The sequence below is a fragment of the Rhineura floridana genome, chromosome 13 (assembly GCF_030035675.1).
Source record: "Rhineura floridana isolate rRhiFlo1 chromosome 13, rRhiFlo1.hap2, whole genome shotgun sequence".
Classification (NCBI taxonomy): domain Eukaryota; kingdom Metazoa; phylum Chordata; class Lepidosauria; order Squamata; family Rhineuridae; genus Rhineura; species Rhineura floridana.
Genome location: NC_084492.1, coordinates 1,237,397 through 1,264,141, shown reverse-complemented (window position 1 = coordinate 1,264,141; position 26,745 = coordinate 1,237,397). Strand labels below are relative to the sequence as shown.

Sequence of the window (26,745 nt, the reverse complement as noted above, 5' to 3'; positions counted from 1 at the left end):
AAAACAATGCAGTGATTACTAGAAGCCAACATGGAGTTATGAAGAACAAATCTTGCCAAACTAATCTTATCTCATTTTTTGACCAGGTAACCTCCTTTGTAGACTGTGGGAATGCTGTGGACATAATATACCTCAGCTTCAGCAAAGCTTTTGACAAAGTACCCCACAATATTCTGATTAGCAAGCTAGCTAAATGTGGGCTGGATGGAACGACTCTCAGGTGGATCCACAGTTGCCTCCAGAATCGTACTTAAAGAGTGCTTATCAATGGTTCCTTCTCATACTGGGCAGAAGTAACAAGTGGGGTCCAGTGCTCTTTAACATTTTTATTAACGGCTTGGATGAGGAGGTACAGAGCATGCTTATCAAATTTGCAGATGATACAAAATTGGGGGGGGGCATAGCTAATACCGTGGAAGACAGAAACAAAATTTAAAGGGACCTTGATAGTCTGGAGCATTGGGCTGAAAACAACAGAATGACATTCAACAGGGATAAATGCCAAGTTCTACACTTAAGAAAAAGAAACCAAATGCAGAGTTACAAGGTGGGGGATACTTGGCTCAGCAATACAACATGCGAGAAGGATCTTGGAATTGTCATTGATCACAAACTGAATATGAGCCAACAGTGTGATGTGGCTGCAAAAAAGGAAACACTACATTAGGCTGCATTAATAGAAGTATAGTTTCCAAATCACATGATGTACTAGTTCCCCTCTAATCAGCATTGGTTAGGTGTCATCTTGAGTACTATGTCCAGTTCTGGTCTCCGCACTTAAAGAAGGATGCTGACAAACTGGAACAAGTTCAGAGGAGGGCAACAAGGACGATCAGGGGACTGGAAACAAAGCCCTATGAGGAGAGAGTGAAAGAACTGGGCACGTTTAGCCTGGAGAAGAGAAGACTGAGGGGTGATATGATAGCACTCTAAGGTTGTCACATAGAGGGCCGGGATCTCTTCTCGATCATCCCAGAGTGCAGGACATGGAATAAAGGGCTCAAGTCGCAGGAAGCCAGATTTCAACTGGACATCAGGAAAAACCTCCTAACTGTTAGAGCCACACGACAATGTAATCATTTACCTAGAGAGGTAGTGGGCTCTCCGACACTGGAGGCATTCAAGAGACAGCTGGACAGCCATCTGTTGGGAATGCTTTGACGTGGATTCCTGCGTTGAGCAGGGGGTTGGACTTTATGGCCTTATAGGCCCCTTCCAACTCTACTACTCTATGATCCACCAAGCCAATAAAGGCACAATGCAAAAGCAGCTGGGAAACAAACCAAACCTTTGCAAAAACAAGCCATGGAGTTATATCCAATGTTAGTTCTACTCAGAGAAGATCCACTGAAATTAACAGGCATCACTAACTTAGGTCCATTAATTTCAATGCGTCTACTCTGAGTTGGGACAACTCATGGTTTCTTACAAACAAACCAAAGCTCAAACAAATAATGGCTTAGTGTTATGTGCAAAAAGGGCAATAGTCTCCAAAGGCAGCGCAATACATGTATGATTCATGGGTGAAGGCACTCCTCTCGCTGCACAGGTCCTGGCTGTATGCCAATGCCCTGGCTATATGACAATACCTTGCCAGTCTCATGGTGGCGCTTGAGCAGCCAGAGTTAGATCCCCCATCCCCACTGTGTTCATTAGCCGTTTTAGTTTGCTTATCAGATTCCAGAATGCTATCAAGCAGAGGGCCATGCTGTGGCATCGGCCAGTGCCTGCTTTAAAACAAATGCTTCTTGTTCCCTCTCCTTGGGTTTGTTGTCCTTTTCTCTGAGGTTTATTAGTTTTGCCGGCTAGCTCTGATTTGCTGTACAGCAGGGTGAGAGAAACTGCAGGCAGTAAAAAAATAAGTAAAAACTTTTTGTTAGGAGAAATTTTAAAATTATAGCTAAGCAAACATGGGCAACTTTTACTGGCCCCATCTGAATTTGAGACATTTAACAGTCTCTTTGGAAGGAAGTACTGAAAATGACCACTTTGTACAAAATCTAGAAAACTGTTCTCCAACAAACAACATAATGGTATAAAAGTTCTTAAATGGTTTTATTGATTTTATTTAAATCTGGAGGTTTTATAAATATGTGGCAGGCTCTGCCCCCAACTGTTAAAAAACACTGGCATTAGCTTGATGAAGATGTTATTTGAATGCAAATTGCTGTTTGATCTACACCTTGTCTTCATAATCCTACTGGGGTCCTAACTAGGAGGAAGGGTGGAATACAAATCTAATAAATAACAACAACAGCAATAAACAAAGGAAGTAAGGCAGTAACTAAAGTGGGTTTAGGATTGCAGCTCAAGATACCAATTTAATTATATATAAACAGTAATGCAGTGGCAAATGGAGAAGTGCAGGGTCCCCTTCATGATAGCCACAGACATGTCCCCCTTCCAAGATCACAGACCAATCTGGCCAGGCTGGAAAGCGGCTTCCTGCTTCCCTGTCACTGTCGCCATCTGCCTGTCCATTCTCACTCTCAGAGAGATTGCTCGAACTACTGAATTCAGTCTCTCCACGTTTATCTCCCGCTGCTACCAAACTGCTTGGTGATGGAGATGGGATGGTATCCTCAGGATTCACTGTTACAGACTTCTCGCTCCCCAGTTTGGCTTGGCTTTTTGAAGTATAAACTAATAGGAACTCCTTTCAGTCTGATTTGGTCCAATCAGCAGGAAATTACAAGGAAGCAAGTGAGAAGACTCTTCTCAGTGGCTAACACCCTCTGCTTTTATGCTGATTGGCTCCTAGGATGCTGGAGACATAGGGACTCTACTGAGACTTGTCTCCCCAAAACGTAAGGGCTCTAACACATACACACACACCCCGGCCCTGGCCAACTAAACCCCTGTATATAAATAAAAGGAAGGCCGGCGGCCAATCTGAATTACTGAGCGGTCAGCTTTTATGTTCTCTTATGAACTGGAAAAGGGTTAGGGTTCCTCTTTGGGGATTAAAGCAGATGGAGAAGGCCCTTGACAGAACGTGAAACGTTTTGAGAGAAATCTATTTCAGTTGGAAGGGAGCGTTTCTCGGCATTTCCTTCCTCCCATGCCTATGAAATCAGCGCGGAGCGGACGGGCATGAAACGCCCGCGCTTCCTCTTCCAGCCCGGCCACGCAGCCGCGCTCAAATGCCGCTGGGGCTCCTCCTCGCTTCCGACGCGGCGGCACCACGGGGGAGACCCCCTCGCGCCTTGCCTTCGGGCGCTCTGCCTCCTGCCGGCTGCACCGGCAAGGAAGGGGCCGGCCCCGATTCATGGGAGAGGGGGAGGCGTCGGCGGCTTAGAAGGCGCCGAATCCCCTTTCCCCCTTCCGGGCACCTTCCTCGGCGGACGGAGACGCCCGACCAGCCACCTGCAGCTATCCTGGACGGCTCTACTGCGAAGGGAGCCCCTCCGCTGGCCTCCTTCCTTCCTCCTTCCACCGAGCGTGCGCCGCGTCTCCTCGCAAGAGCAGCCCCAAGGAGGAATCCGGAGAGCAAGCAGGAAACGGGCTCGCCGTGGTGGGGGGCCGGCGGAAGATCGCAGCTGAGGAGGTGTTGCTCCTCCGGGCGGCCAGCTCTAGTCCTTTGGACCTCCTGGACCGGCTTCCCCAAGAGGACGCCCCCCCCACGGCTCCGCTCGAACAGGGGGAGGGAACGTCTCTCTTTCTTCTCCGCCTGCCCGCCCCGACGGGCCACGCCCCCTCTGCGTCTGCGGCCAAAGGGCTCCCTCGCTGGCTCGCCGGGCAAGCGGCCGGGCCGAAGGTGGTTCTTGCCCTTTCCCGCCGGCCCAGCAGCAAAGCCGCGACGCCCACGGCCCTTTAGCTCCTCCCCCTCGGTGGCCGGGGTGAGGCGCTGCGGAGGGTCTGCCCGCCCGTTCCTCCGTGGGTCGCTTCCTCCACCATGGGCGAGCCTCCGCCGCCTCCTCGGGGCTCGGTGCTGTGCCGCCTGCAATACCTGGACGACGCGGACCCGTTCTCGTGCGCCGCCTTTCCGGAGCCGCGTCGCCCGCCAGTCCAGCCCGTCCTGGAGGTGCTGCCGCTCGCCGCCCAAGTGCCCGCCTTCCACCGCCTGCTGGGCGCGCCGCTACCGGTGAGGGAAGCCCCTGAGCGCGTGCAGAGGGCCAGGCGATCGCGAGGGGAGGGCATCGGAAATGGGGGTGATGCGAGAGGGGGCGACGGGGGTCAGGCCGGAAGTGTCTTCGCCTAGGAGGAGCCCCTTCCGGAAGGCCGCTCCACAGGGGGCTTCCCCGACGACCCTTCCTGCCCGGACCACGAGGCCGCCGGCCCCGATGCTCCGCCTCAAGGCTCTCGGACTGTGCCTCGGAAGCCCCCTTGCTGGGAGTCGTGGTGGCCCTCGGGCGGGCGGGGATCTCGGCGTGGGCACCTCCTTGGCCGCCACCACCGCCAGAACAGGAGGACGCGGGGCGCGGCCACCGGTGGGGCGGGAAGGGCCTGGCCTTTGGCCTGGCCCCGCTGCCGCTGCCTGGGAGGGACTCCGAGAGCGGCCTTGGCAGGGCTGGAGCTGCCCTTCTGACGGGCCGCGGGCCTGCTGGCCGCACGTGGCTGCGGTGGCTCGGAGGACATTTCTTCACAGTTCAGGGAGAGCAAGAGAGAAAAGGCAGTCGCGGAGGAGGGGGTCAAAAAAGGGCCTGCGGTTTGGCAGCTGCAGCCTGGAAAGAGAGAGGCACTCAGAAACCCTGTGGGTCAGTGGCTTGAGCTAGGGGCGTTGCACCCTGGAGGGCATGGCTCAGAATTCACGCACTGCCGAGGTATTGATGGGGCTGTGGCATTTGCCAGACGGGGATTCCTCAAACCTTATTAGGTACATGTTGTCCAATACAGGTGTTGCAATCGCTGTGGAGTGCCCTTCAGCCAGCCTTGCAGAGCAAGCCTCTGAACAACTTTTGTTCAGTGTGCCTCATCTTGTTGGGTAGGAAGGATGTGGAAGGCGCGGCTGCTTGGTTGCTTTGCATCTCCTGGCCTCTAAATAAGCCGGGCCTCAGTCCCAGAACCTCAGGGTGCTGGTTTGTGCAGCTTTACTCTTGGCTCGGAGCAGCTGAACATCTCATGTCCACAGTCATGGGGTATTTTTTTGTTGGTGACTAAAAGCTGTTGGGAATAAACAGGCAAAGCAGTTCCAAGGAGGGTGTCATGCAGAAATAGCACTTAGCACTGTCTGGGGCTTGTGGATGTTCCAGGAATTGAGGGCCAAGCTAGATCTAACTCTAAATGCTTCTGTTACATTTAACATACTTTTGTCAAAGGCAGATGGCATCAGCTGAGGGCTGATAATTATTGGCATCTCTGTAAGTATGAAGGGCAGGGTCTAACCTTTTTCTCTCCTGCTGTGGTCCCCGGTGGGGAAAATCTCTGTCCTGAAAGTACAGAGCAATGATTTCATCCAGGTGCAAAGCTGTGGCAGGGGAGGAGGGGGTTAAATTCTCCCTTTCTACTCACAGTGATCTAAATGAGGATCAGCCTCTCACCCCAGGTGATGCTAGCTGCATTTAAAATACACACACACACAGTAAATGCATTTAAGGTCAAGTCTAGCATGGCCCCCAAAAGTAGTGATGGGGAGAGCGAGTTAATAGACTGCCTGGGGACCTGGTGCCATTCAAGGAGCTCCTGGGGAAGGACCTGCGGTTGGAATGGTGCCTCGCACCCTTTCACGTAGTCACTGGTGTACTGCTGTCCAGTTCTCAAGCGGTCCCTTCCCTGCGGTGCTCAGACAGGCCCTGCTTCTGTTGCTCGCAAGGACCTTCCCTTGGTCCATCCTGGTCCCCATCAGCAGCTGCCCTGCTCCCCAGGGGGGCACCCTTTGCTGCCAAGCATCCCCTTCCTCCAGCTCCACTCTCAGCCCCTCTTGCCTGCTTCCCAGTCCCAGAAACGTCCCTTGCACAAATCACTGATGCCTCCAGGGGGGCCTGGGCTGCAGTTTCCCCCTCTCCTCTTGGTCATTGGCCTGGCTGGGGCTTATGGGGGTTGGAGAGCAGCAGCGGCACCTGCAGGGCTTCCCCAGCCCCCCCCCGCCTTTCATTCTGTCCTCAGCTGGGTTGTCTCCTCCTGCCCCCTCCCCCCCAACTGTCTCATTGTCTTTTGGACCTTCCTCTGGCTTCTTCCTCTTTGTGGAGGCCCCTGGGGGTCTGTTCTTGGTCTTCCTCGCCTCGGCTGGCCCTGAACGACCTCTTCCCCATGGCATTCAGTGCCTCCTGGTCGCAGGTGAGGCTTGGCTCTCTCTCCCTTCTCTCCAGGCCCGGCTGCCTCTCTGGCGCTTCTCTTTGGACGCTTCATTGTCTCAGGCTCCCTGTCTCCCTGGCGGACCTTCTCTGTTTCCCTCCCCAGCTCTCCTCTTCCTTATTTGTTGACCAGGTTGCCATAGACCGTGTAACACAGGAACCCACAAAGCTTTCTTTGGCGCCTGCAGGGTCATTGTCCCCCCCCCTGAAATTAGGCTTGAAAGAAACATCCTTTTGTAGCCAATAGGATGTGTGTGCTTGATTGCGGGGTGTGTGGGTGCGGCAACCATGACAGTTTCTCCAGTTTGCAAAATGTGGGCCCCAGAAAGGTGTGACCCCTGATGTTCAACAGGCATGCCTCCCCAGAATCAGTCTGTAGCCAAGCCGCCTGCCTTCACCTTTTCACAATTTTGCAAAAACGCAGCTCCTCATCTCTGTCGCCTTGAGAAAAGCAACGCGAGAGGTGAATGGTTTTTGGCTGCAGAGTGCTGGATAAACATGAGGGGTGTGGACGGAGAGGCTGAGAGCAATGCTGCCTCCCTGCTGGGAAAAGATCAGTTCTCTCATCTTGATGGATAGGTGGGGGTGGGGAATGGAAGGTTTTTGGTGGGCCAGGTGGGACATGACTGAATTATACCAGGCTGGGGCCAAGCTGTTTGTCTTTCCCATTTTGGTGTGTGTGTGTGTGTGTGAGAGAGAGAGAGAGAGAGACCATTCTCAATACCTACAAATCTTGCTTTCCAGGTGCATGTGCCTACCATCTTGACGAGATGCGCAGGATCAGGGTAGCAATCCAGCCGGAATATGGGCAATGTCCCGTCCAGAGCCGAAAGAATGAGGCTGGAGTGTGTGTGCAAGTAAATCTCGTTTTATTAGAGTAATGGATACATCAAAGGCATTGCGCTTCATAGGAAACCCTGCGCTAACTCACTAGAGTCCCTAACTATACTCTAGACATGCTCTGCAGCGTGTGAAGGAAGTTGACTCAACAACCCCCCACTGGGAGCAGCAGGCTTATATAGGAAATGTTTTCGAATGTAATCTCTGACTCCTTCGTAATTCATGTCTTTGCCCTGTCCGTTTCTCGCCAATCCCCCAATCCCCAACTCTGCTTCTTCTGGCTGCGGAGGTGCCTGAAACTCATGCCTCCCCCCTTCCTGTCCCTTCTGAGTTGGCTGCAGCACAACAGGCAAGCACAGCTCTTGCGGCAGGGCCTGATTGCCTTTGGGGATGGAAAGGAGTTTCCTCCCAGACACGCCTGCTGAGATGGCTTTTGCCTCCCTCGGTATGCACGTGGCACAGGGTGCTCCTGTTCCTGTGTTGGGGAAGTGTTGACGTGATCATCTTCCAGTCCTGTGGTACTATGACTGTCAAACTGTTCTGTCGGGTATTAGACAGAATAAGTCTCCACAGTTTGTCTTATTAAGACTGCAAACAATTCACCAGAATAGAATCTAGAAATCTTGTCTCCCAGGGTACTTGATGAATTCCGTCTGGCCTGTCTCTGGATGCTCCAGGGGGAGGGGGGGACATGCAAGTGGGTCTGCATTGTTCAAACGTGACTGCAAAGAGCAGGGAGCCCCTGTGGGCTTCCTCAATGGGTCAAATATGCAAAGGGGTTTTGTGGAGGCACTTTTTAGCTTTGCTTCTGTCATTTCAGTCTGAGCAGCTCACTTGTTCTGGCCCACTGAGGGCAAGTCCAGCCGAACACGACAGAGCTGCCACCACCGCTTCCCATCAAACGTGGACAGGGAGAGGCTGAACCACTTGAAGGTGCCTAGTAGTTAATATACCATTTGGCATTGCATTCATATTAGTACTTTACAACTGAGGAGCGACTCTCATTAAAATGAATGTAATGTAAAATACCAGGGACAGGCATGGGTTTTGTCTTCATTGAGAGCTCTCTTTTTAACTGTGTTTTTTTTAAAGAAGATTACTTTGACTGGTGTGTAGCCTTAGTGATTACCTTCCCAGAACCCACTTTTTAAAGCTGCTTTAGAGAAATTAACTCCTGAAATGTCTCTCTGGCATGCTGGGCAAGAGGGCAACATCCATGCTTGTAAAGAACCAAAGTTACTATGCTGACAGTCAGATTTTCCATTTCATCTGGGGAATATTAAAAATAAACATTCTCCTGAGTTCACTCAGTGCCATCCAGAACGTGCAGTTTTCTCTCCTGGGAGGGCTATTCCTGACTCCCAGCCATGTGTGCTACTTTGGGCAAGACAGCTGATCATCTGGTTTGGAATCGTCTCCACTCCACCTTTCCGGCTTGTAGATTACTGAAGCAGCCTCCCCTGACCTTGGTGGCTGCCAAATGTTTTGGACTACAGCTGCTTTGCTGGCTGGTGTTGGTGACAGTTATAGTCCAAAACATTGGGACGGCACCAGATTGGGGGAGGCCGCTATAAACTATGTGCTACAAAAACAACAAGAGAAATTTCCCACGCCCCCAGGATCTGGTGAAGTCTGTTTTAGAGAGCATTAGAAGTTGCCCTGTGGACATCAGGCCTGGCCTCTTGCCTGTGTGGCACAGCCCAGAGGACGCTCTGAACTCGGAGGGGCTAGGAAGCAGAGTGGTCACGGTGGGGGAGCCAGGGGCACTTTCTGGGCTGGCCTGGGGTGGATATTTAAATCTCTCTCCCAGGTGGTGGTCACAGAGGCTCCCTTCCTACCCCCTGTGCCCTCTGCCTTTCAGGAATTTGGGGGGGGCTTTGGGGGAAGTGTGGACTGGCCCGTAAGTGTAACGTCAGCACACACTGCTTGGTGACGGTCTCCTGTGTTAAGGACAGGCGGGGATGAGCCTCTAGTTCCAGCCTTGCAGGCCAAAGGAAGCGCTGACCAGCTTGCCTGCTGGAGCAGCTATGGGTCCCTGTTAGGAACTGGACCCCTTGTTTGCTGTGCTGTTGGCTGGATGAGGTGGCTGCGCTCATGGGACCTTTGTTAATCATCCATGGGGCTGCAAATCCTGTGCCCAGAGTCAGTTATGTTGTCCTAGTACATTTGTGTGCTCACTTGCTGCATACCTTGAGCCTGAACATCCTGGTTGTGCAGGGCAGAGTGGGAGGGGCTGTTATGGTCATCTAGGGTGACAGATGGGGGGAAGGGAATGGGGTAGGAAAGGCAGGTATCTAGACTTTGCCAGCCTGAGCCTGGAGTTAGGGGGACAGGGGGGCAACAGTCACGAGGGGTGCTACGAGTTCTGGAAGGCCTGCCAACCTAGACTTGTCTCACTTATTGCTTGATGAACATGAGGGCTAGGAACTTGCTGCTTGTGGTTCTCCTCTCCAGATTCTCCACCAGATAGCCTCTGCTTCTGATTGGGGGGGGATTCCCAGTGAGATCTCTCATCACTGGAGATCAGTTTTTCTCTTACCTCCTGTAGCCTGTGGGGGATTGGAACTCACTACTGCTGCTTCTAGAGAGTGAATGTAGGAGAAGCTGCCTTGTACAAGGCAGGCCTCCGGTCCGTCTGCTTCCTTACTGTCCACACTGGCAGTGGCTCTTCCAAGATTTCAGGCCTGGAGTTGCTGCTGGCAAGGGGGGGGGCTTCAGCCTGGGAAGACCTGCATGCAAAGTGCATGCTCCCTCTCTCCCTCTGCACTGTGAGGGCCCTTCTAGGCGCAGAGATGAGGAGAGCTCTGGCTGGCAGCGCCGTTTGTGAACCCTTCCCACTCCTCATACAGGGAAGCACACAAAGTTTGCAAGGCAGACGTTAGAAGCTCCGTCCCCAAGAGGCAGCCCTTCTGCTTTAGGGGAGTCTGGCAGCACATGCCACCTGTAAATTTATTTGATAAATGTATACCCTACCTTTCAGAAAGCGATCATGAGGTAACAAAACAATATGTAAGTCAAACATATCACAGAATATAAAACATCCAAACAAAACCAAGAAAATCACTACAGAATACTCTTAGGTATTGTACAGCTTGGAGTGGTATTCAGACCCATTGAAGTCAATGGACATGGCTAACTTAGGTTCATAAATTCAATGGGTCTGCTCTGAGTAGGACTTAGTTGAATGCAACCCTTGGTGCCAAGAAGTAATAGAACCAGCAGCCACCTCAAGACTGCAAGCTGAACAATGGCATTGGCAGTGCTGCCGACAGCCTGCCTTCAAGACAGGCGTTGCAAAAGAAGATGAATTTTAATATCTCCCTGGGAAGCCTGCAGCGTTGTAGTGGCAATGGATCCCCTTGGAGGCAACATGCCCCTCCCCCCTCACATGTCACTGCTCCTGGGGGGGGGGGAGAGGAGGAGGACCTCTGTTGCTGACCTCGGGAGTGCAGAGAGTTGATGCAGGGGCCAGTGGCCAGCCACTTTCTGGAGATGCGTCAGCCCAAACCTCTGGACCGCTTGCCCAAGCACCTTCTTCCTGTAGAAGTTATGCAGGGGCCCAAATGGGCCTTGTGGCTCCTGTCCAGCGGGCAGCCCACCTGCCATTCCAAATGAGTCTGCAACATGTCTTGTGTCCTTCCCAGGCCGTCTTCCTTCACTGAAGCTAGCCAGAGCGGAGGCGGGAGGACTGAATCGCCCAGAGGCCGGAGACGGCCAAGCAGGAGCCTTGTACACAGAAGACACTCTGGCTTATTGCGCTGCGTCCCCTTTGTGGGGCTAAGCAGCATTCCTGCCAAGGTGCATCGGGGGAGGGGAGGCGGAGATGGAGGCATCTGCTTCGCACAGCTTGCACCTTCCCTCTGCTGTGTGCAGGTGGCAGGGAGGGGCTCCCAGCAGGCCAGAAAGTGGGAGTGTGCCCCTTTCCCTGGAGGAGTGGCTTTCCTCAGCCGCTCCTGCCATGCCTTCCACTGGGAGAGGAGCAGGCCACAACTCCCTGCCCTGGCTGAAGGGCCGGCTCCTGGGGAGGGTTGGGGAGCAGGGACCAAATCCAAGCACCCTGAGGGCTGGTTCTTGTTCCTGCCAGCCCTCCACATCAAAGCAAGTCTCATGTAAAGCACTGAATCATTTCCTCTTTTCCTGCCCTGAGCCTAAAAAGACCAAGAATGTGCTCTGTCTGAACACTGGTGATAGTTCCACACTGTGTGTGCCCTTTGCCTTGCCTTCAGAGCTCTGGACGTTGTGCTTCCTCCTGGCCATGTTCTGGTTAACTCAAAACCTATGGTTTGGAACTGGAGCTCCATCTCTTGCTTATAGCTGTTTAGAAAAATTCCCCATCAGGCATTTTCCTGGCGATGGCTTTTGGGAATAGCTCGGAGCTGCCACGTTGTGGTGATGAGGCATGCAGAGGGGAAGGGTGTGGCAGTAGAGCTCATGCCTTCAGGCCAGAGGTGGTTGCCTCTCTCTGAGCTTTCTGTGGCTGCCGAGGGCCTTGGCTTCTGGCCAGACGCACATCCTGTAGTCTCTCTTTCTCTTCAATGTTTAGCTTCCCAGGCCTCACGGCCTGCTTCCCTTTTACCAATGCGTCTGGCACACTTGGGTTACTCTGGGGAAAGGACTTTTCCTAAGGAGACGTACATGGGGTTTATTTTTATTTAACAAAATTTATATAAATCAAGTATGTACTGCTTGACTGTAGCAAAACCCAAGCAGTTTATAAGATTTGCTACTCTCTTATATAGACTTTCTTTTTTAACGTTTTGGAGAAGTGTCAACTTGCCCAGTTTTGTGCTACCCTGAAACATCTGTGGCAGATGTGCTGCAAATCTGTGCTAATGTATGAGAGAGAGAGAGAATTTGGGACATGGTGTTAAAAAACCTTGTGTAGCATTAGCATCATTATTTGTGCCAAGAGAGGAATTAGCAGCGGCCACAGCATTTGCCAAGAGGGTCATAGACCCTCTTTCGGGAGAAGACTGAGCCAAAGTAGGAATTGAACACCTCTGCCTCTTCTTTGTCATCTGTTATCATTTTGCCATCCTCACTGAGTAGCTGTGCCACCATTTCTTTTCTCTGTCTTTTACTATGGACATACCTGAAGAAAACTTTTTTGTTGCTTTTGGCATCCCTCGCTAACCTCAGCTCATTCTCAGCTTTAGCCTTCCTGACACCATCCCTGCAATTCCGTGCTACCTGTCTGTTCTCTTCCTTTGTGGCCTGACCTTCTTTCCACTTCCTGTATGTGTCCTTTTTTGTTTTCAGATCATCTCTTAAGCTTTTTGTGAAGCCAATTGGTGTCTTCTGCTGTCTTTCCCCCTTTTTTCCTTGATGGAATTGTTTCCAATTGTGCCTTTAGAATTTCCACTTTTAGAAACTCCCACCCATATTGGACTCATGAGACCTTCGCTATCATTGTTCTGAGTTAATTAAAATTGGCTTTCCTGACATCCGGGGTACACATACGCTACTCTCAGCTTTTGCTTCCTTCAAAATCAAGAACTCAAGTATAACATGGTCACTTTCCCCCAGAGTTCCTATAACTGCCATTTCATCCACTAACTCATCCCTGTTGGCTACAGTCAAGTCAAGGAGAGCTACTTCCTCCACTTTCTGTAGGAGAATGTTCTCAGCAACACAGCTCTTCTACACTGAGCCTGATAGCATGTATTTGTGTGGTGATGGTTGGCCATCTCTTTCCTTAGAGCAGGGGTTCTTAACCTTCAGGGGGTCTATGAGCCAAGTGTGCAACCCCCCCCCAACCATCACTTTCCACTGCAATAAAATAAGTTGCATTTATGGACCCCCATAAGCTGTGGAGCTTTCATCAGATTCTCAAAGGTGTCCTTGACCTAGAAAAGGCTACGAACTGCTACCTTGGAGTTTCTTCCTAGGTCTTCTTAGTATGGAGCAAAATCTCAATGATTTCTTCTATTACTCCTGGTTGGGCAAATGGAGTTGCATTTTCAGTGATTGCCTCACAGCTGCGTGTTGAGCTCTGTTTAGCTGGTGACTCTCCAAAGCCTGAGCCTCTTCATGGGAGCGCTGTAAGACCCTTCTCTTTTGTGCTAGCTTCTGGTGTTAAGAGCCTTCGACAGAGAAGAGGTTCTGTGCTTGGGCACCCTTTGCTGTCACTCTTTCCAGTGCTGCTGCCGTGAAGGTATCTGGGCATCTCACTGGGTTAGTTACAGGGGGCCGGATGCGCCTGCCTCAATTGGGATGATGGTGCTAGACTGACTTGGAGGTACGGTCACTTGTCTCTGTTGCTGAGAGAATCACGCTTGGACCTGAGCACAACCACCCTCTCCCCACTTGCCATTCCCAGCAGCTGGTCCTGAGAGGCATGCAGTCTCCCCCGGTGGAGGCTGCACTTCTGGGGCTTTGGATTGAGGTGTCATCAGTATGCAGATGGCACCCAGATCTGTTTCTCGGTTCCATTTGGATTGGGAGAGGTGGCTCCGGTGTTTGGAGACAGTGATGATATTGAAGCCTGACAAGACCAAGGTGTTGTGTCTTTGAGAGGTGAGCAGGCTGCCTCTTCTGGACAGGGTTGCACACCCCTAGAAGGAGCAGGTTCATAGCTTCGGGGTGCTCCTGAGTTGAGGCCTTGGTAGTTTGGAGTACCTATTTCCACTTCTGGCTGGTTCATCAGCTACAGCCCTTTTCGAACAGACTGCACTGCAGTAGTATTCTGTATGTGGGGCTGCCCTTGAAGACAACTGGGTGGGTAAGCAGGGAGGAGTCAGTCTCTCCCAGCTATGCCCACCAGGGTACCTGGTTCAGCATCAGGGTAGACCTGAGGGTCGGGGAGGGGGGGTTGCTGTGGTCTATAGGAGCTCCATCTCCCTCTGCAGGCACCCTGTCCATGTGACTGCTGGTCTGGAGTGTTTGCACCTTGTGTTGGGTCAGCGGGACAGATTGGGGATTCTGTTGGTGTACCGCCCACCCCGCTGCCCAACAGACTCCCTAGCTGAGCGGACGGAGGTGGTCTCAGGTGTACTGTTTTGATCCCCCAGACTGTTGGTTCTGGGGAATGTAAACATCCACATTGAGGCCACCTTATCCGGGGCGGCTCAGGATTTCATGGTCTCCATGACAACCATGGGATTGTCTCAATATGCCATTGGCCCAACACATGTAGCAGGGCATACTCTAGACTTGGTTTTTGCAACTGGACATGGAGATGGTGATCTGAATGGGGGGGGCCTTATATCAGTCCCTCTGTCATGGACAGATCACTGCTTGCTGAATAGACTTAAAGTGGTTTTTTCCCTCTGCAAGGGTGGGGGACCTATTAAGTTGGTCCGCCCCCAGAGAATAATGGATCTGGATGGTTTCCAAAGGGCACTGGGGAGTTTTCCGGCTGATAGGGCTGGCGCTCCTGTCGAAATCCTGCTTGGACTGTGGAATATAGAAATGACCCAGGCGGTTGACACGATTGCTCCCGAGTGCCCTCTCCTGTGTAGAGCTCGTACGGCTCCATGGTATACCCCAGAGCTGAGAGCGATGAAACAATATAGGAGACGGCTTGAGTGCAGATGGAGACAAACTCCTGGTGGATGCAGTTATACACTGGTAAGTGCCTATGGTAAGCTATATTTAGGTGCAGTGAGGGCAGCAGAAAAACAATATTTTGCTGCCACTATCAGATCATCAATCTGCCGCCCAGCGGAGCTCTTCAGAATTGTCCAGGAGCCCCAAGGTGGTAGAACCATCTGAGGCCTGCTGTAATGAATTTGCTAGGCACTTCCAGGATAAAATCTTTAGCATCCGACAGGACTTAGACTCCAGTGTTATAGCAGGTGAATCAAGCGGGGTATCCAGAGCACAGTCTTGTCCTGATTTCTTGGATGAGTTTCAGATGGTACAGCCTGAGGACGTTGACAAGGTGCTTGGACAGGTTCGTGCAACCACTTCTGTGCTGGATCCTTGCCCTTCTTAGCTAATAAAAGCTAGCAGGGATGGAACAGCCGGCTGGGACAGGGAAGTGATTAATGCCTCTCTGCGAGAGGGGGTGGTCCCTGGCTGCCTGAAAGAGGCAGTAGTGAGACCACTCCTGAAGAGACCCTCCCTGGACCCAGAAAACCTTAATAACTATAGGCCAGTGGCAAATGTTCCATTCCTGGGCAAGGTCCTTCAACAGGTCAGCTCCAGACACTCTTGGATGAGACCGATTATCTGGATCCATTTCAGTCGGGTTTCAGGCCTGGTTTTGGCACGGAAACAGCCTTGGTCGCCCTGTATGATGACCTCTGTCAGGAGAGAGACAGGGGGAGTGTGACTCTGTTGATTCTCCTTGATCTCTCATCGGCTTTCGATACCATCGACCATGGTATCCTTCTGGGAAGACTGGCTGAGTTGGGAGTGGGAGGGACTGCATGGCAGTGGTTCCGCTCCTACTTGGTGGGTCAGCTCCAGAAGGTGGTGCTTGGGGAACATTGCTCGGCACCCTGGACTCTCCAGTATGGGGTTCCACAGGGGTCAGTTCTGTCCCCCATGCTGTTCAACATCTACATGAAACCGTTGGGTGCAGTCATCCAGAGCTTTGGAGTGCGTTGCCATCAGTATGCTGATGACACGCAGCTCTATTTCTCCTTTTCATCTTCTTCAGGTGAGTCTGTCAATGTGCTGAACTGGTGTCTGGCTGTGACAATGGACTGGATGAGGGCTAATAAACTGAGGCTCAATCCAGACAAGACTGAGATGCTGCTAGTGGGTGGTTCTTCTGACCGGATGGTGGATGTCCAACCTGTCCTGGATGGGGTTGCACTCCCCCTGAAGGAGCAGGTTCATAGCTTGGGGGTTCTCCTAGAACCATCTCTGTCACTTGAGGCTCAGGTAGCCTCGGTGGCACAGACTGCCTTCTACCAACTTTGGTTGGTGGCCCAGCTACGTCCTTATCTGGACAGAGATAACCTGGCTTCAGTTGTCCATGCTCTGGTAACCTCCAAGCTAGATTACTGCAATGCGCTCTACGTGGGCCTGCCTTTGAAGACGGTTTGGAAATTGCAGCTTGTGCAAAATGCAGTGGTCAGATTGGTAACAGGGACTAGATGGTTCAAACATATATAACCAATTCTGGTCTGCTTGCATTGGCTGCCTGTATGTTTCCAAGCTCAATTCAAGGTGATGGTTTTAACCTATAAAGCCTTACACGGCTTAGGCCCACAATACCTGATGGAAATCCTCTCCCAACACGAACCCACATGTACACTACGCTCAACATCTAAGGCCCTCCTCCGAGGGAAGCTGGGAGTCTGGCAACAAGTGAGAGGGCCTACTCAGTGGTGGCCCCCAAATTATGGAATGATTTGTGATGAGGTGTGTCTGGCACCAACACTCTTATCTTTTCGGCGCTACGTCAAAACTTTCCTCTTCTCCCAGGCATTTTAGCATGTGTTTTTAAATTGCTTTTTAAAAATGTGTTTTTAAATTTGTATATTTGTTTTTAATGTTTTTAATTGTTGTAAACTGCCCAGAGAGCTTCGGCTATGGGGCGGTATACAAGTGCAATAAATAAATAAAATAAACTTGGGAACTTCGAGCGGTCTAAAATGCACTTTCCAGATTACTGGCTGGGACTCCATTTAGAACGCCCATAATCCCTGTTCTGAAGCAGCTTTGCTGGTTGCCAATTTCTTTCTGGGCTCAATTCAAGGTGCTCAGATTAGTGTTAAAGCCCTAAATGACTTAAGGCCCCAAATATCTGAAAAGTTGCCGCCTTTCTCACAGACTGGCCCAGGGGCCCTCTTGGTAGTTCCCTGCCCTTGGAAATGTGGGTGGTGGGGGGCCAGGAGAGGGCCTTTTCTGGCGCAACCCCTAAGCTGGGCATTCCTGCCCTGTAGGGGTCTGTCTGGACCTTGGTTGTGTAGCTTTCACTGGGTGCTGAAGATGCACCTCTTGACTCAGGCCTTTGACGTGTGAGATTTCAGAAAATTAAGGTAGGACCTAAAAACAGTGACTCGGGGAATTGAGATTTCCCTTCATCACCCTCATAGCCATCTTGGCTGGTAGCTACTTGAAGGTGTGCGTGAGAGCCTGGGTGGCCTGTCAGGATGGGTCTGGGCCCTGTGGTCTCTGCCTGCTTGTTGACTCCTTCCCTTCCTAATATTGGGGCTGTGCTTTGTGTTTTGCAGCTGGAAGATTGCACTTTGCAAGTTTTGCCTTCTGGGCACTATCTGGATCTTGAGCTTTCACTGGTGGAGCAGAAAGATGAGCTGGAAGGGTTCTACGAAGACATCAGGTGAATCTCTTTGCTGAGGGGGCATTTGCTCAATCCGAGGCGGTCCAGGGACTGTGACTGGGAGGAAAATGCTTTCTGCATGTTTCTGGCTTCCCAGGTCGCAGGTGCTGTGACCTCAGAAGCAGATCCAGAGCTAGAACAGGTGTTTGACACATTTGCGAAGTCAGCCTGGGGAATGGTCTGAGTTCCTCCCAGCCTCCAGTGTCTACGCTGACTCACGTGAGGATTTACCAGGCTTCTCCTTCCTTGCTAGTGGCCCCTTTCGCTGTCTGCATGTGGGATGCGAAGAGCAAAGCCTGTTGGGCATTTCTGGAGAGGGGGACGGCTGGCCGTTGGTGGAGGAATCGGGGAAGGAGGAGGAGGAGGTCCTCAGTGGCTTGCAGGTGTTGTGGGGAAGCTTGCTGGGGCGGAGCCTGCCTGTGCTGACCCAGGTCCTGTTTGCTTTCCTGTCATTGCAGCAAAGGGAGGCGGCCAATTCTACTCCTGCGCACGCAGCTCTCTGTCCGAGTGCATGCCATCCTTGGTGAGTCCCAGCTGCGCTGTTGCTTGGAGCCCTGGACTGTTGCTCTAGCCCCAGATTCAGAAGGCATTGGTTTTGATTAGCTCGTGAGGCCTTGGCAAGCCGGCCCTCTTTTGCTTTCCAAGGTCCCACCTGAGGCTTTTCAGAGGCCTCCTGTGCCCTCCCCGCTGCTGCTCCCACCGGCCTCTCAGCTCTGCTGCTCTTCATTCTTTGTGGGTTTTCTGGGAATTTTTCAGTTGGAAAAATTTTCTTATGCAAATTAGGGTAACTTGCACCGGAAAAAATTCTGCTGCCCTTGAGAGTGATCTAATTTAGCATCTGTGTTTTGTCTGTATTTAGTAAGCAAAAAAAGTGTTGAAACTGGCAAGGTTGTCTAATGCTGTCTTTACACTTGGCGTCCATACATAATGAACTCATGGAATGGAACATTTTCCACAGAAAAATAACGTTCTGGGACGCTTCCTGCCCCACTTCACAGTCTGGCAGGATGAAGCAGCTCTGTGGGCTCCCTCCTCTTCCTCCTCCTTCCAACCCTTGGGGATTGTTTCCATGGGTTCCCCCCTTCCCGCCTGCCAGGCGAATGTTGCCACCTTCCCAGCTGAGTGGGTTCACCATTGGGAGCTTGTTTCTGTCTGGGATTGTATGTTTGCTCCAGTCCTTGATGTGGTGTGGAAGCCCTGTCAGTGGATGCCTTCATCCCCCTGCCCCATGGCAGAATGTAGCATCTTTCTTCCCAAGCAGAAACCATTTCTCCTAAAAATATCTACAGGATAAACGAGGCAGCAGTAAATCTCAAATAAAAAACCATTTCTTAGGTTTGTCAAAACTTATAGCGAAAGTTAAGCGGCCGGCCTTTCTTGTCCCAAGAAGCCATGCAAATCCATTCTGCCTCTACACTGCGGCTCTTGGGATCCCACCAGAGAAGTGTTGCTCTTGCATTCAAATCTTGTCTTCACGGCCAAAAGGGCTAGGAACACAGCTTATCATAAAAAGGAGGTTCAGAATGATGAGTTGTGCACTTTTGTGGCCTTCTCATGGAGTTGCATTGATCTGCAGAATATAATAAACCGGCCTGAGTTAGAGTGCAGGATAGTGGTGATGGTGCACAGGAGAATGCAGGAGCAAACCTTGGGGAATGGTTGTGAAGCGAGGAGGCAGGGCCTCCCAGGATCGATGTTGCTGTTTGCCACCCACTTCCAGCCTTGGAGTCTTGCTGCTCCCTCTGCAGCACAAAAGATTCCCCTGTCCTTGAGGCACATGCAACCAGGAAACAATTCCAGACCAAGGTTTTGCGCAGCGGACACCAGAGTCCCAGTGCCAGTTTCCAAGCCTGAAATACAGATCTTGGGACATCTTGCTTTTCAGCACAGGTAGGAAGGGCCCCCTGTGGCCCTCCAATGAGCCCAGTTGGTATGGCCAGTGCTCAGGGATGATGGGGGACATCTGGAGGGGCACATATCCCCCACCCCTCATTATTGCTCTGCAGCCTTAAGGCACTTATGGTCAAGAGAAGGAATGAGCACTTCACAAACCATTTGGGGGGGGGAGAGGCCTGAGAGGTTTGTTCCTCGACTGAGCCGGTCAACAGCTGCCTCTTTCCCCTCCCTCCCTCCTGCCTGCGGTTGTTCTGCACGTGGCTCCAGTCCTGGCTGCTGTTTCCATGTGATTCAGCATATTCCCTCCCGGGCTCCCCTTGCCTGCATCCAGGCCTGCCTGTGCTGATAAACGTTGCAAGTATTTCCGGAGTCTGTGTGGGTCATGGCTGGGCCCCTTTGGCTGTGCTAGAAATAGCCTCCCTCCATTGCCCAGGGGGATGGATGTGGGAGCTCAGCTCTGGAGAGCCCAGGCTAGCTGCCAAGTGCTGCTGGGAGGGCTTCTCTGGGAGGCGCCGGTTTCTGCAAGGGAGGAGCTGGATTGTTGGCTCCTGCCGCCGCGTGGTTTCTCTCCTTATCCCTGGGGGACCAGGAGAAGCTGAGTCATGGCCGCTTCAGGGAAGAGGAGGAGGAGGAGTCTTGCATGGTGACTTGAAATTGAGCCAGTGGAGAGGATCCCTTCCCACTGACCCTGCCATGTAGCCGGGAGGAAATTCTAGGAACCTGGGATTGGCCAGAGTAGCTGGGTAGTGTGTGTTCATGAGGATGCTTGGCACTCCAACCCCCTCTCCTAGTGGTTGTAAGCAGCGCTGTGGAGTTGGTACGTCAAACCTTTGACTCCTCTATTTTTCTACTGTCCGACTCCATAAATGGCAAATGTATATTATTTATTTATTTTATTTATTTATTATTTGATTTATATCCCGCCCTTCCTCCCAGCAGGAGCCCAGGGCGGCAAACAGAAACGCTAAAAACACTTTAAGACATCATAAAAAGACCTTAAAATACATTAAAAAAAAAAAAATATTTTGAAGTCTGAGTCGGTACATTTCTACTGACTCCGACTCCACCCAAAATTGCTTCCGACTCTGACTGCGCAGCCCTGGTTGTAAGGAGCCAGCCGAAGATGCATAAGCCAAGTTGAAGAGGCTGAGGAGGCCATGCGGGGGACGGGACGGTTTCTTGCCCTCTTTCTCCCCGGCCCCCCCCATATGCTGCATGGGAACATGCACCTGAGGGCAGGATCTGGGCCCTGGGCGTGGCCAGGGCGTTGTGGCTGTTTGTTTAGCCTTCACCTTGGAGCTTGGGCAATATATTCTCCTAAAGAGCCTCACTTGGAAGGGGCTGCAAGAGTGGAATGTGTAGCTATAAAGTCAGGCAGACCAGAGTGTGAGAAAACAGATAAATCTTCGGCCAGGCGGGAATCATGAAAAAAGTGTGTGCGCTTTCCATTGCTTCCCCTGCTTAGTTTTGCACGTTGAAGTCCCAGAGGCACGGCGGCCCTCCTTGGATTCTTGCCTTCACTCATGAAAAAGTCTGGGGAAAAGTTGGCGGACACCGTCCTGAAAGCAAGCTAAGGTCCACAGGGTGCTCTTTGGCCCCGTCAGGCTGGTGTCTAGCGGGAATGCGCTTGCTCCTGTGACAGAGTGGGTTAGAAATCAGGGCTGCTTCTCTGTTGCTGTCACCTTCACAAATCACCATGTCATACAGTCCTGATCTGAATGCTCATCCACAGATACTTCGAGGCAGTGCTTCTGTGGGGGTCACTCGCCTCATTTTTATCCAAGGGCTGGTCTGCGGGCTTGCTCTCTTCCTCCCTGGGGCCTGCGTGTTGTCACCTGTGGGATTAGGAGCCGAGCTGCAGAGGAGAGGCAAGTGCCAGGGACAGGCAGGCCTTTTCCTTGTTGGGGGGCGGGGTGTGGCCCTTCCCTAGAAGGGGCTGTTGCATGTGCTTCTTTCCTGCAGTGGGACTGCAGTAGCTTATGCTGATGGGCGATGGTCTGCATAGGATTGGCCGCTCTGATGGTATTTTCATTGAGGCAGAAGGCATCGAAGTGATCTATCATAGCTCCGCCCAGCACAGGATGAACTCTGGTGCAACATTGCCATCTCCATCTTTTCTTCAAAACTACAAGGAAGGGGACTCCACAGCCGTATCTAGACAATGTTTTCCATCCATGAGAAAAGAAGGTGGTTCCTGGATTTGTAATGTAAATCTGCTTGCTGTGTGATGCTAGGTAAAATAACCTGAGTCCCTCTTCATATGGTACTGTGCATAAACATATATTCTCTTTGACCCAGGCTAGCACTCAGACTTGTCTTGCTAAGTAGTAAAGTGCCAGAGCACTTGTCAATTGCAGAGGACAGCCAGAACGATCCCCGATGGGGAAGGGTTGCAGTATTTGGGGCTCTTTAGTTTAGAGAAAAGGTGAGAGAAAGGTGGTGTGATAAAAGTTTAAAAAATTACGCATGGCTTGGAGAAAGTGGATAGAGAAATGTTTCTCTTATGAGAGGAACATCCAGCACAGCTGAACATTGGAAGATTCGGGACAGAGGACAGGAAGGGCTTAATCTTCATGCCGCACATAGTTAAGTACTGGCACTCACTCCCCCAGGAGGCAGCGATGGCCACCAGCTTGGAGGGGCTCAGGAAAGGCGCTCACGGGCTTCTAGCCACGATAGCTATGCTCACTCTGCCTCTGAATTCCAGTGGCTGGAAGCCGAAGGAGGGGACAGGGCTCTTGTGCCCAGGGCCGGCCTGCAGGCTCCCACTGGGCTTCTGGCTGGCCCCGTCAGGACAGATGAGGCTGGCCTACATGGCCCCCTTTGGCCTGATCCGGCTGCTGCAGGCCTCTTCCTCTGTTGTTGCGTTCACAGGGGGTGTCTGGGTTGCCATCTTAACTTTTATGTGCATCACATAGCTGACCCCTCTCACACACACACACACATATCACCAGCTGCTTTTTGAAGTTCCTCTCAGTTTACACACCGGGAGGGGGGGAACAGAGTGACGTTCCAGAAAAGCAACTCTAAATTCTCCTTGGGCTCACAGAACTAGTTCCAGGGTTCTTGGCTCTTGGCCATAGGCCAAGTGTGGCTCCTGGCGGAGAAGGCAGCAAGTGCTGGGAAAGGGTGAAGGAGGGGCCCTCTGGGAAGGAAAGGGGCTCGCTGCTCCCGCTGCTTCTGTGGATGGGTGGCACTTAAGTGCCAGCAAAAGTGTTAACCTAAAATTCATAGCTGCCGCTACCCCTGGGGTAAAGAATACGCAAAAGGGGCTGGAGCGAGCTCTCTGGGCAGACCTGCTGGAGCCTCTGGCTTTGCTGCCTTCAGTGAATAAGAAATAAGTTTTTAATTTTGGATTTGTAATTTAAAGAAAAAACCTTTTTCCAAACACATACAGAACCTTTCAGGCTGTATCCAGTTGTGTTCCTCTTTGGTTCTTTGGTGGTGAGCCAAAAGGGTGTGTGTGTGATATTTGCACATTCCCTTTTTTCCTGTAGCCTTCTGCATCACCTCCCCTCCCCCACTGTTCCAGAATTTCCCCAAAACTCTTGGTTGGGGGTTTTGGGCCAGGGGGGCACATCTTGAATTTTGTAAGAGTGCTGAGGGTGCCAGTCACAAAACGGCTGCCATGGGAGAGGCATAACGCCAAATTAAAGCACACAATCACTGTTGCTCTCCCCCTCCGTTCCCCATATTTACCCTGGGAAGTCAGTTCTGTCCTCCTGTCCCGATTGTGGAGAGACAGCTGTTAAAGGCACACGACCCCTGTTTTCCCCAGTGCCAATCCTAAACCAAAGCCTAGGCTGCCATCCTGTACTCACTTCCCTGGGAGTAAGCCCCATTAGACACAGAAAGACTTGTTTCTGAAGTAGACATGTACACCATTGTACTGTAAGGTAACTACACAGCAAATTCTTAATGGGTGCCTATCAGCTCCTGCACAGCAAGGAGGCATGCTTAAGCTTCTTTGCAAACGTTTCACATTTACCTTTGGGAGGGGGTCTTTAACATCTACCTGCACTTATTTGAGGATTTGTAGACTTCTAGGGAGTACCTGATCCCAGGTGAACACAACACAGCAAAGATGCATCCTGGTTACTAGGTAAAAAGGAAGAGCCTGGCTGAGCTGATTCTGGGGTGCACAGAGAAGGGGAAGTCATCAAAAATTGCTAACAGATGTCTCCACTGGATTAAACAACCTTTTAACATCAGTGGAAGGTTGCAACCTGTTATTTAAAAACATATTCTGGATTAAATTTAAACATAAGCAAAGCCTATGCTTTTAGACTCTTAAAACAGAATCTGTATTTTTGTCAAACCAATGGCTCAACTCCATCATTGTGTTAAACTGTACTTGGAGATCCCAGGCTCTGGCAAGATGTGGATCAGATTGGCTTGTCTTTTTTCCATTTGTGCAGAGTGACTGTCCTCACTTTCAGACATGACACTGAATTGTAGTTGGAGATTCCTCAACTATCCATGGGTTGATCTTCTGAAATCAAGCATTCTAAAATATGGCACAACCACTGATGAATGTATTTATTTATTCATTATTTATTTAATTTGTATCCCGCCCTTCCTCCCAGCAGGAGCCCAGAATTTATAACAGTATTTAATGCCAGGGCTTGGATCTAGGCTGTCTGGCTGAAGGACGCACCATTTTCTAGCTTGTAAGTCTCCTGGGGTTTTTTCTCTCTACCTAAGCTCGCAAGTTATGAATACTGGATTCTGCTTCCCATTTCAGGGGAGAATACAGTTTTGTCCACTTTCTGTTAGGCATTTGATTTACAAGTAGTAAATAGCCTCTTACAAGTATTATTTATTTATTTATTTATTTATATACCGCCTCATAGCCAAAGCTCTCTGGGCGGTTTGCAACAATTAAAAACATTAAAAACAAGTATACAAATTTAAAACCATACCAAATTAAAACCCATAAAAAACGATAGACAAGTTAAAATGTAATAAGTTAAATAACTTAAAGTAATAAGTTAAAATCATAATACACATATTAAGAAATACATGCGGTTTTTAACCGAATTTAGTTATTAACACTCTTGAATAAATTGACAGCACAAACAGAAATGGCTGAACTCAAAGGAGGGTTATAAGTATACAAGTATTAGAGGAATTAGTTGTTGTTATGTGCCTTCAAGCTGATTACGACTTATGGTGACCCTATGAATCAGCGACCTCCAGTAGCATCTGCCATGAACCACCCTGTTCAGATCTTGTAAGTTCAGGTCTGTGGCTTCCTTTATGGAATCAATCCATCTCTTCTTTGGCCTTCCTCTTTTTCTACTCCCTTCTGTTTTTCCCAGCATTATTGTCTTCTCTAGTGAATCATCTTATTATGTGCCGAAAGTATGATAACCTCAGTTTCATCATTTTAGCTGCTAGTGACAGTTCTGGTTTAATTTGTTCTAGCACCCAGTTATTTGTCTTTTTCGCAGTCCATGGTATCTGCAAAGCTCTCTTCCAACACCACATTTCAAATGAGTTGATTTTTCTCTTACCCGCTTTTTTCACTGTCCAACTTTCACATCCATACATAGAGATCGGGAATACCATGGTCTGAATGATCCTGACTTCAGTGACACATCTTTGCATTTGAGGACCTTTTCTAGTTCTCTCATAGCTGCCCTCCCCAGTCCTAGCCTTCTTCTGATTTCTTGACTATTGCCTCCATTTTGGTTAATGACTGTGCCAAGGTATTGATAATCCTTGACAAGTTCAGTGTCCTCATTGTCAACTGTGAAGTTACATAAATCTTTTGTTGTCATTACTTTAGTCTTCTTGACATTCAGCTGTAGTCCTGCTTTTGTGCTTTCCTCTTTAATTTTCATCAGCATTCGTTTCAAATCATTACTGGTTTCTGCTAGTAGTATGGTATCATCTGCATATCTTAAATTATTGATATTTCTCCCTCCAATTTTTACACCACTTTCATCTTGGTCCAATCCTGCTTTCTGTATATGTTCTGCGTACAGATTAAACAAATAGGGTGATAAAATACACCCCTGTCTCACACCCTTTCCGATGGGGAACCAATCGGTTTCTCCACATTCTGTCCTTATAGTAGCCTCTTGTCCAGAGTATAGGTTGCGCATCAGGACAATCAGATGCTGTGGCACCCCCATTTCTTTTAAAGCATTTCATAGTTTTTCATGATCTACACAGTCAAAGGCTTTGCTGTAATCTATTAAGCACAGGGTGATTTTCTTCTGAAATTCCTTGGTCCATTCCATTATCCAATGTATGTGATATGATCTCTGGTGCCTCTTCCCTTTCTAAATCCAGCTTGGACGTCTGGCATTTCTCACTCCATATATGATAAGAGCCTTTGTTGTAGAATCTTGAGCATTACTTTACTTGCATGGGATATTAAGGCAATAGTTCGATAATTACTGCATTCTGTGGGATCTCCTTTCTCTGGAATTGGGATATATATTGAAGGCTTCCCATCTGTGGGCCATTGTTTAGTTTTCCATATTTGTTGACAATTTTTTGTCAAAATTTGGACAGATTCAGTCTCAATAGCTTGTAGCAACTCTATTGGTATGCCATCTGTTCCTGGTGATTTGTTTCTTCCAAGTATTTTAAGAGCAGCTTTTACCTTACATTCTAAAATTTTTGGTTCTTCATCATATGATTCCTCTGTGAATGAATCTGTCATCCTGTCATCTCTTTTATAGAGTTCTTCAGTGTATTGCTTCCATCTTCCTTTTATTTCATCTCGGTCAGTCAGTCCCCTGTTGATTATTCAACATCCCTACTCTTGGTTTAAATTTCCCTTTCATTTCTCTAAACTTTTGGAATAGGGCTCTTGTTCTACCCTTTTTGTTGTCCTATTTCTATACAATAACTATTGTAATAGTTCTCTTTGTCACTACGTACTAGTCGCTGTATTGTTGCATTTAGGGTTCTGACCATGTTTCTATCACCTTTTCCTTTTGCTTTTCTTCTCTCTTTAACCATTTTAAGAGTTTCTTCAGTCATTCATTGAGGTCTTTCTTTTTAACTAGAGGTATTGTCTTTTTGCATTCTTCCCTGATAATGTCTCTGACCACCCCATAGTTCTTCTGGTTCTCTGTCAACTAAGTTTAAAGCCTCAAATCTGTTCCTTATTTGATCTTTATATTCTTCTGGGATGTTAGTTAAATTGTATTTTGGCATTATGATTGCTTTGTTGTTCTTTAGCTTTACTCTGGTTCTTGATATTGCCAGTTCATGATCTGTACTGCAGTCTGCTCCTGGTCTTGTTTTTGCACAAAGTATGGAACTACTCCATCTTCTGTTACCAATTACATAATCAATTTGATTCCTATATTGACCATTTGGTGATGTCCACGTATACAGTCATCTTTTCGGTTGCTCAAAAAATGTGTTCGCAAGAAACAAATTATTGCCTTCACAGAATTCTATAAGTCTTTCTCCTGCTTCATTTCTGTCTTCTAAGCCCCATTTTCCCACAATTCCCATTTCTTCTCTGTTTCCTGCTTTTGCATTCCAGTTCCCCCATTATTATCAGCACATCTT

At 49.8% G+C, this 26,745-nt stretch overlaps 1 protein-coding gene across 6 annotated transcripts in view; it reads left to right on the top strand.

The window, feature by feature from the left end:
* The first annotated feature begins 3,128 nt into the window (after positions 1-3,128).
* The window catches only part of FHOD1 (formin homology 2 domain containing 1), a 72,967-nt gene continuing 49,350 nt past the window's right edge, over positions 3,129-26,745 (top strand). For 3 of the 6 annotated variants that reach the window (XM_061594499.1, XM_061594498.1, XM_061594497.1), the window contains exons 1-2: positions 3,129-4,084; positions 17,204-17,310. In XM_061594499.1, coding sequence (XP_061450483.1) covers positions 3,144-4,084; positions 17,204-17,310 — 1,048 coding nt within the window. In that variant the 5' untranslated portion in view covers positions 3,129-3,143. Of the gene's footprint in view, positions 4,085-7,919; positions 8,007-17,203; positions 17,311-17,768; positions 17,834-26,745 lie in introns of those variants that run through there. The other 3 variants (XM_061594502.1, XM_061594500.1, XM_061594501.1) reach the window with 2 other exon arrangements.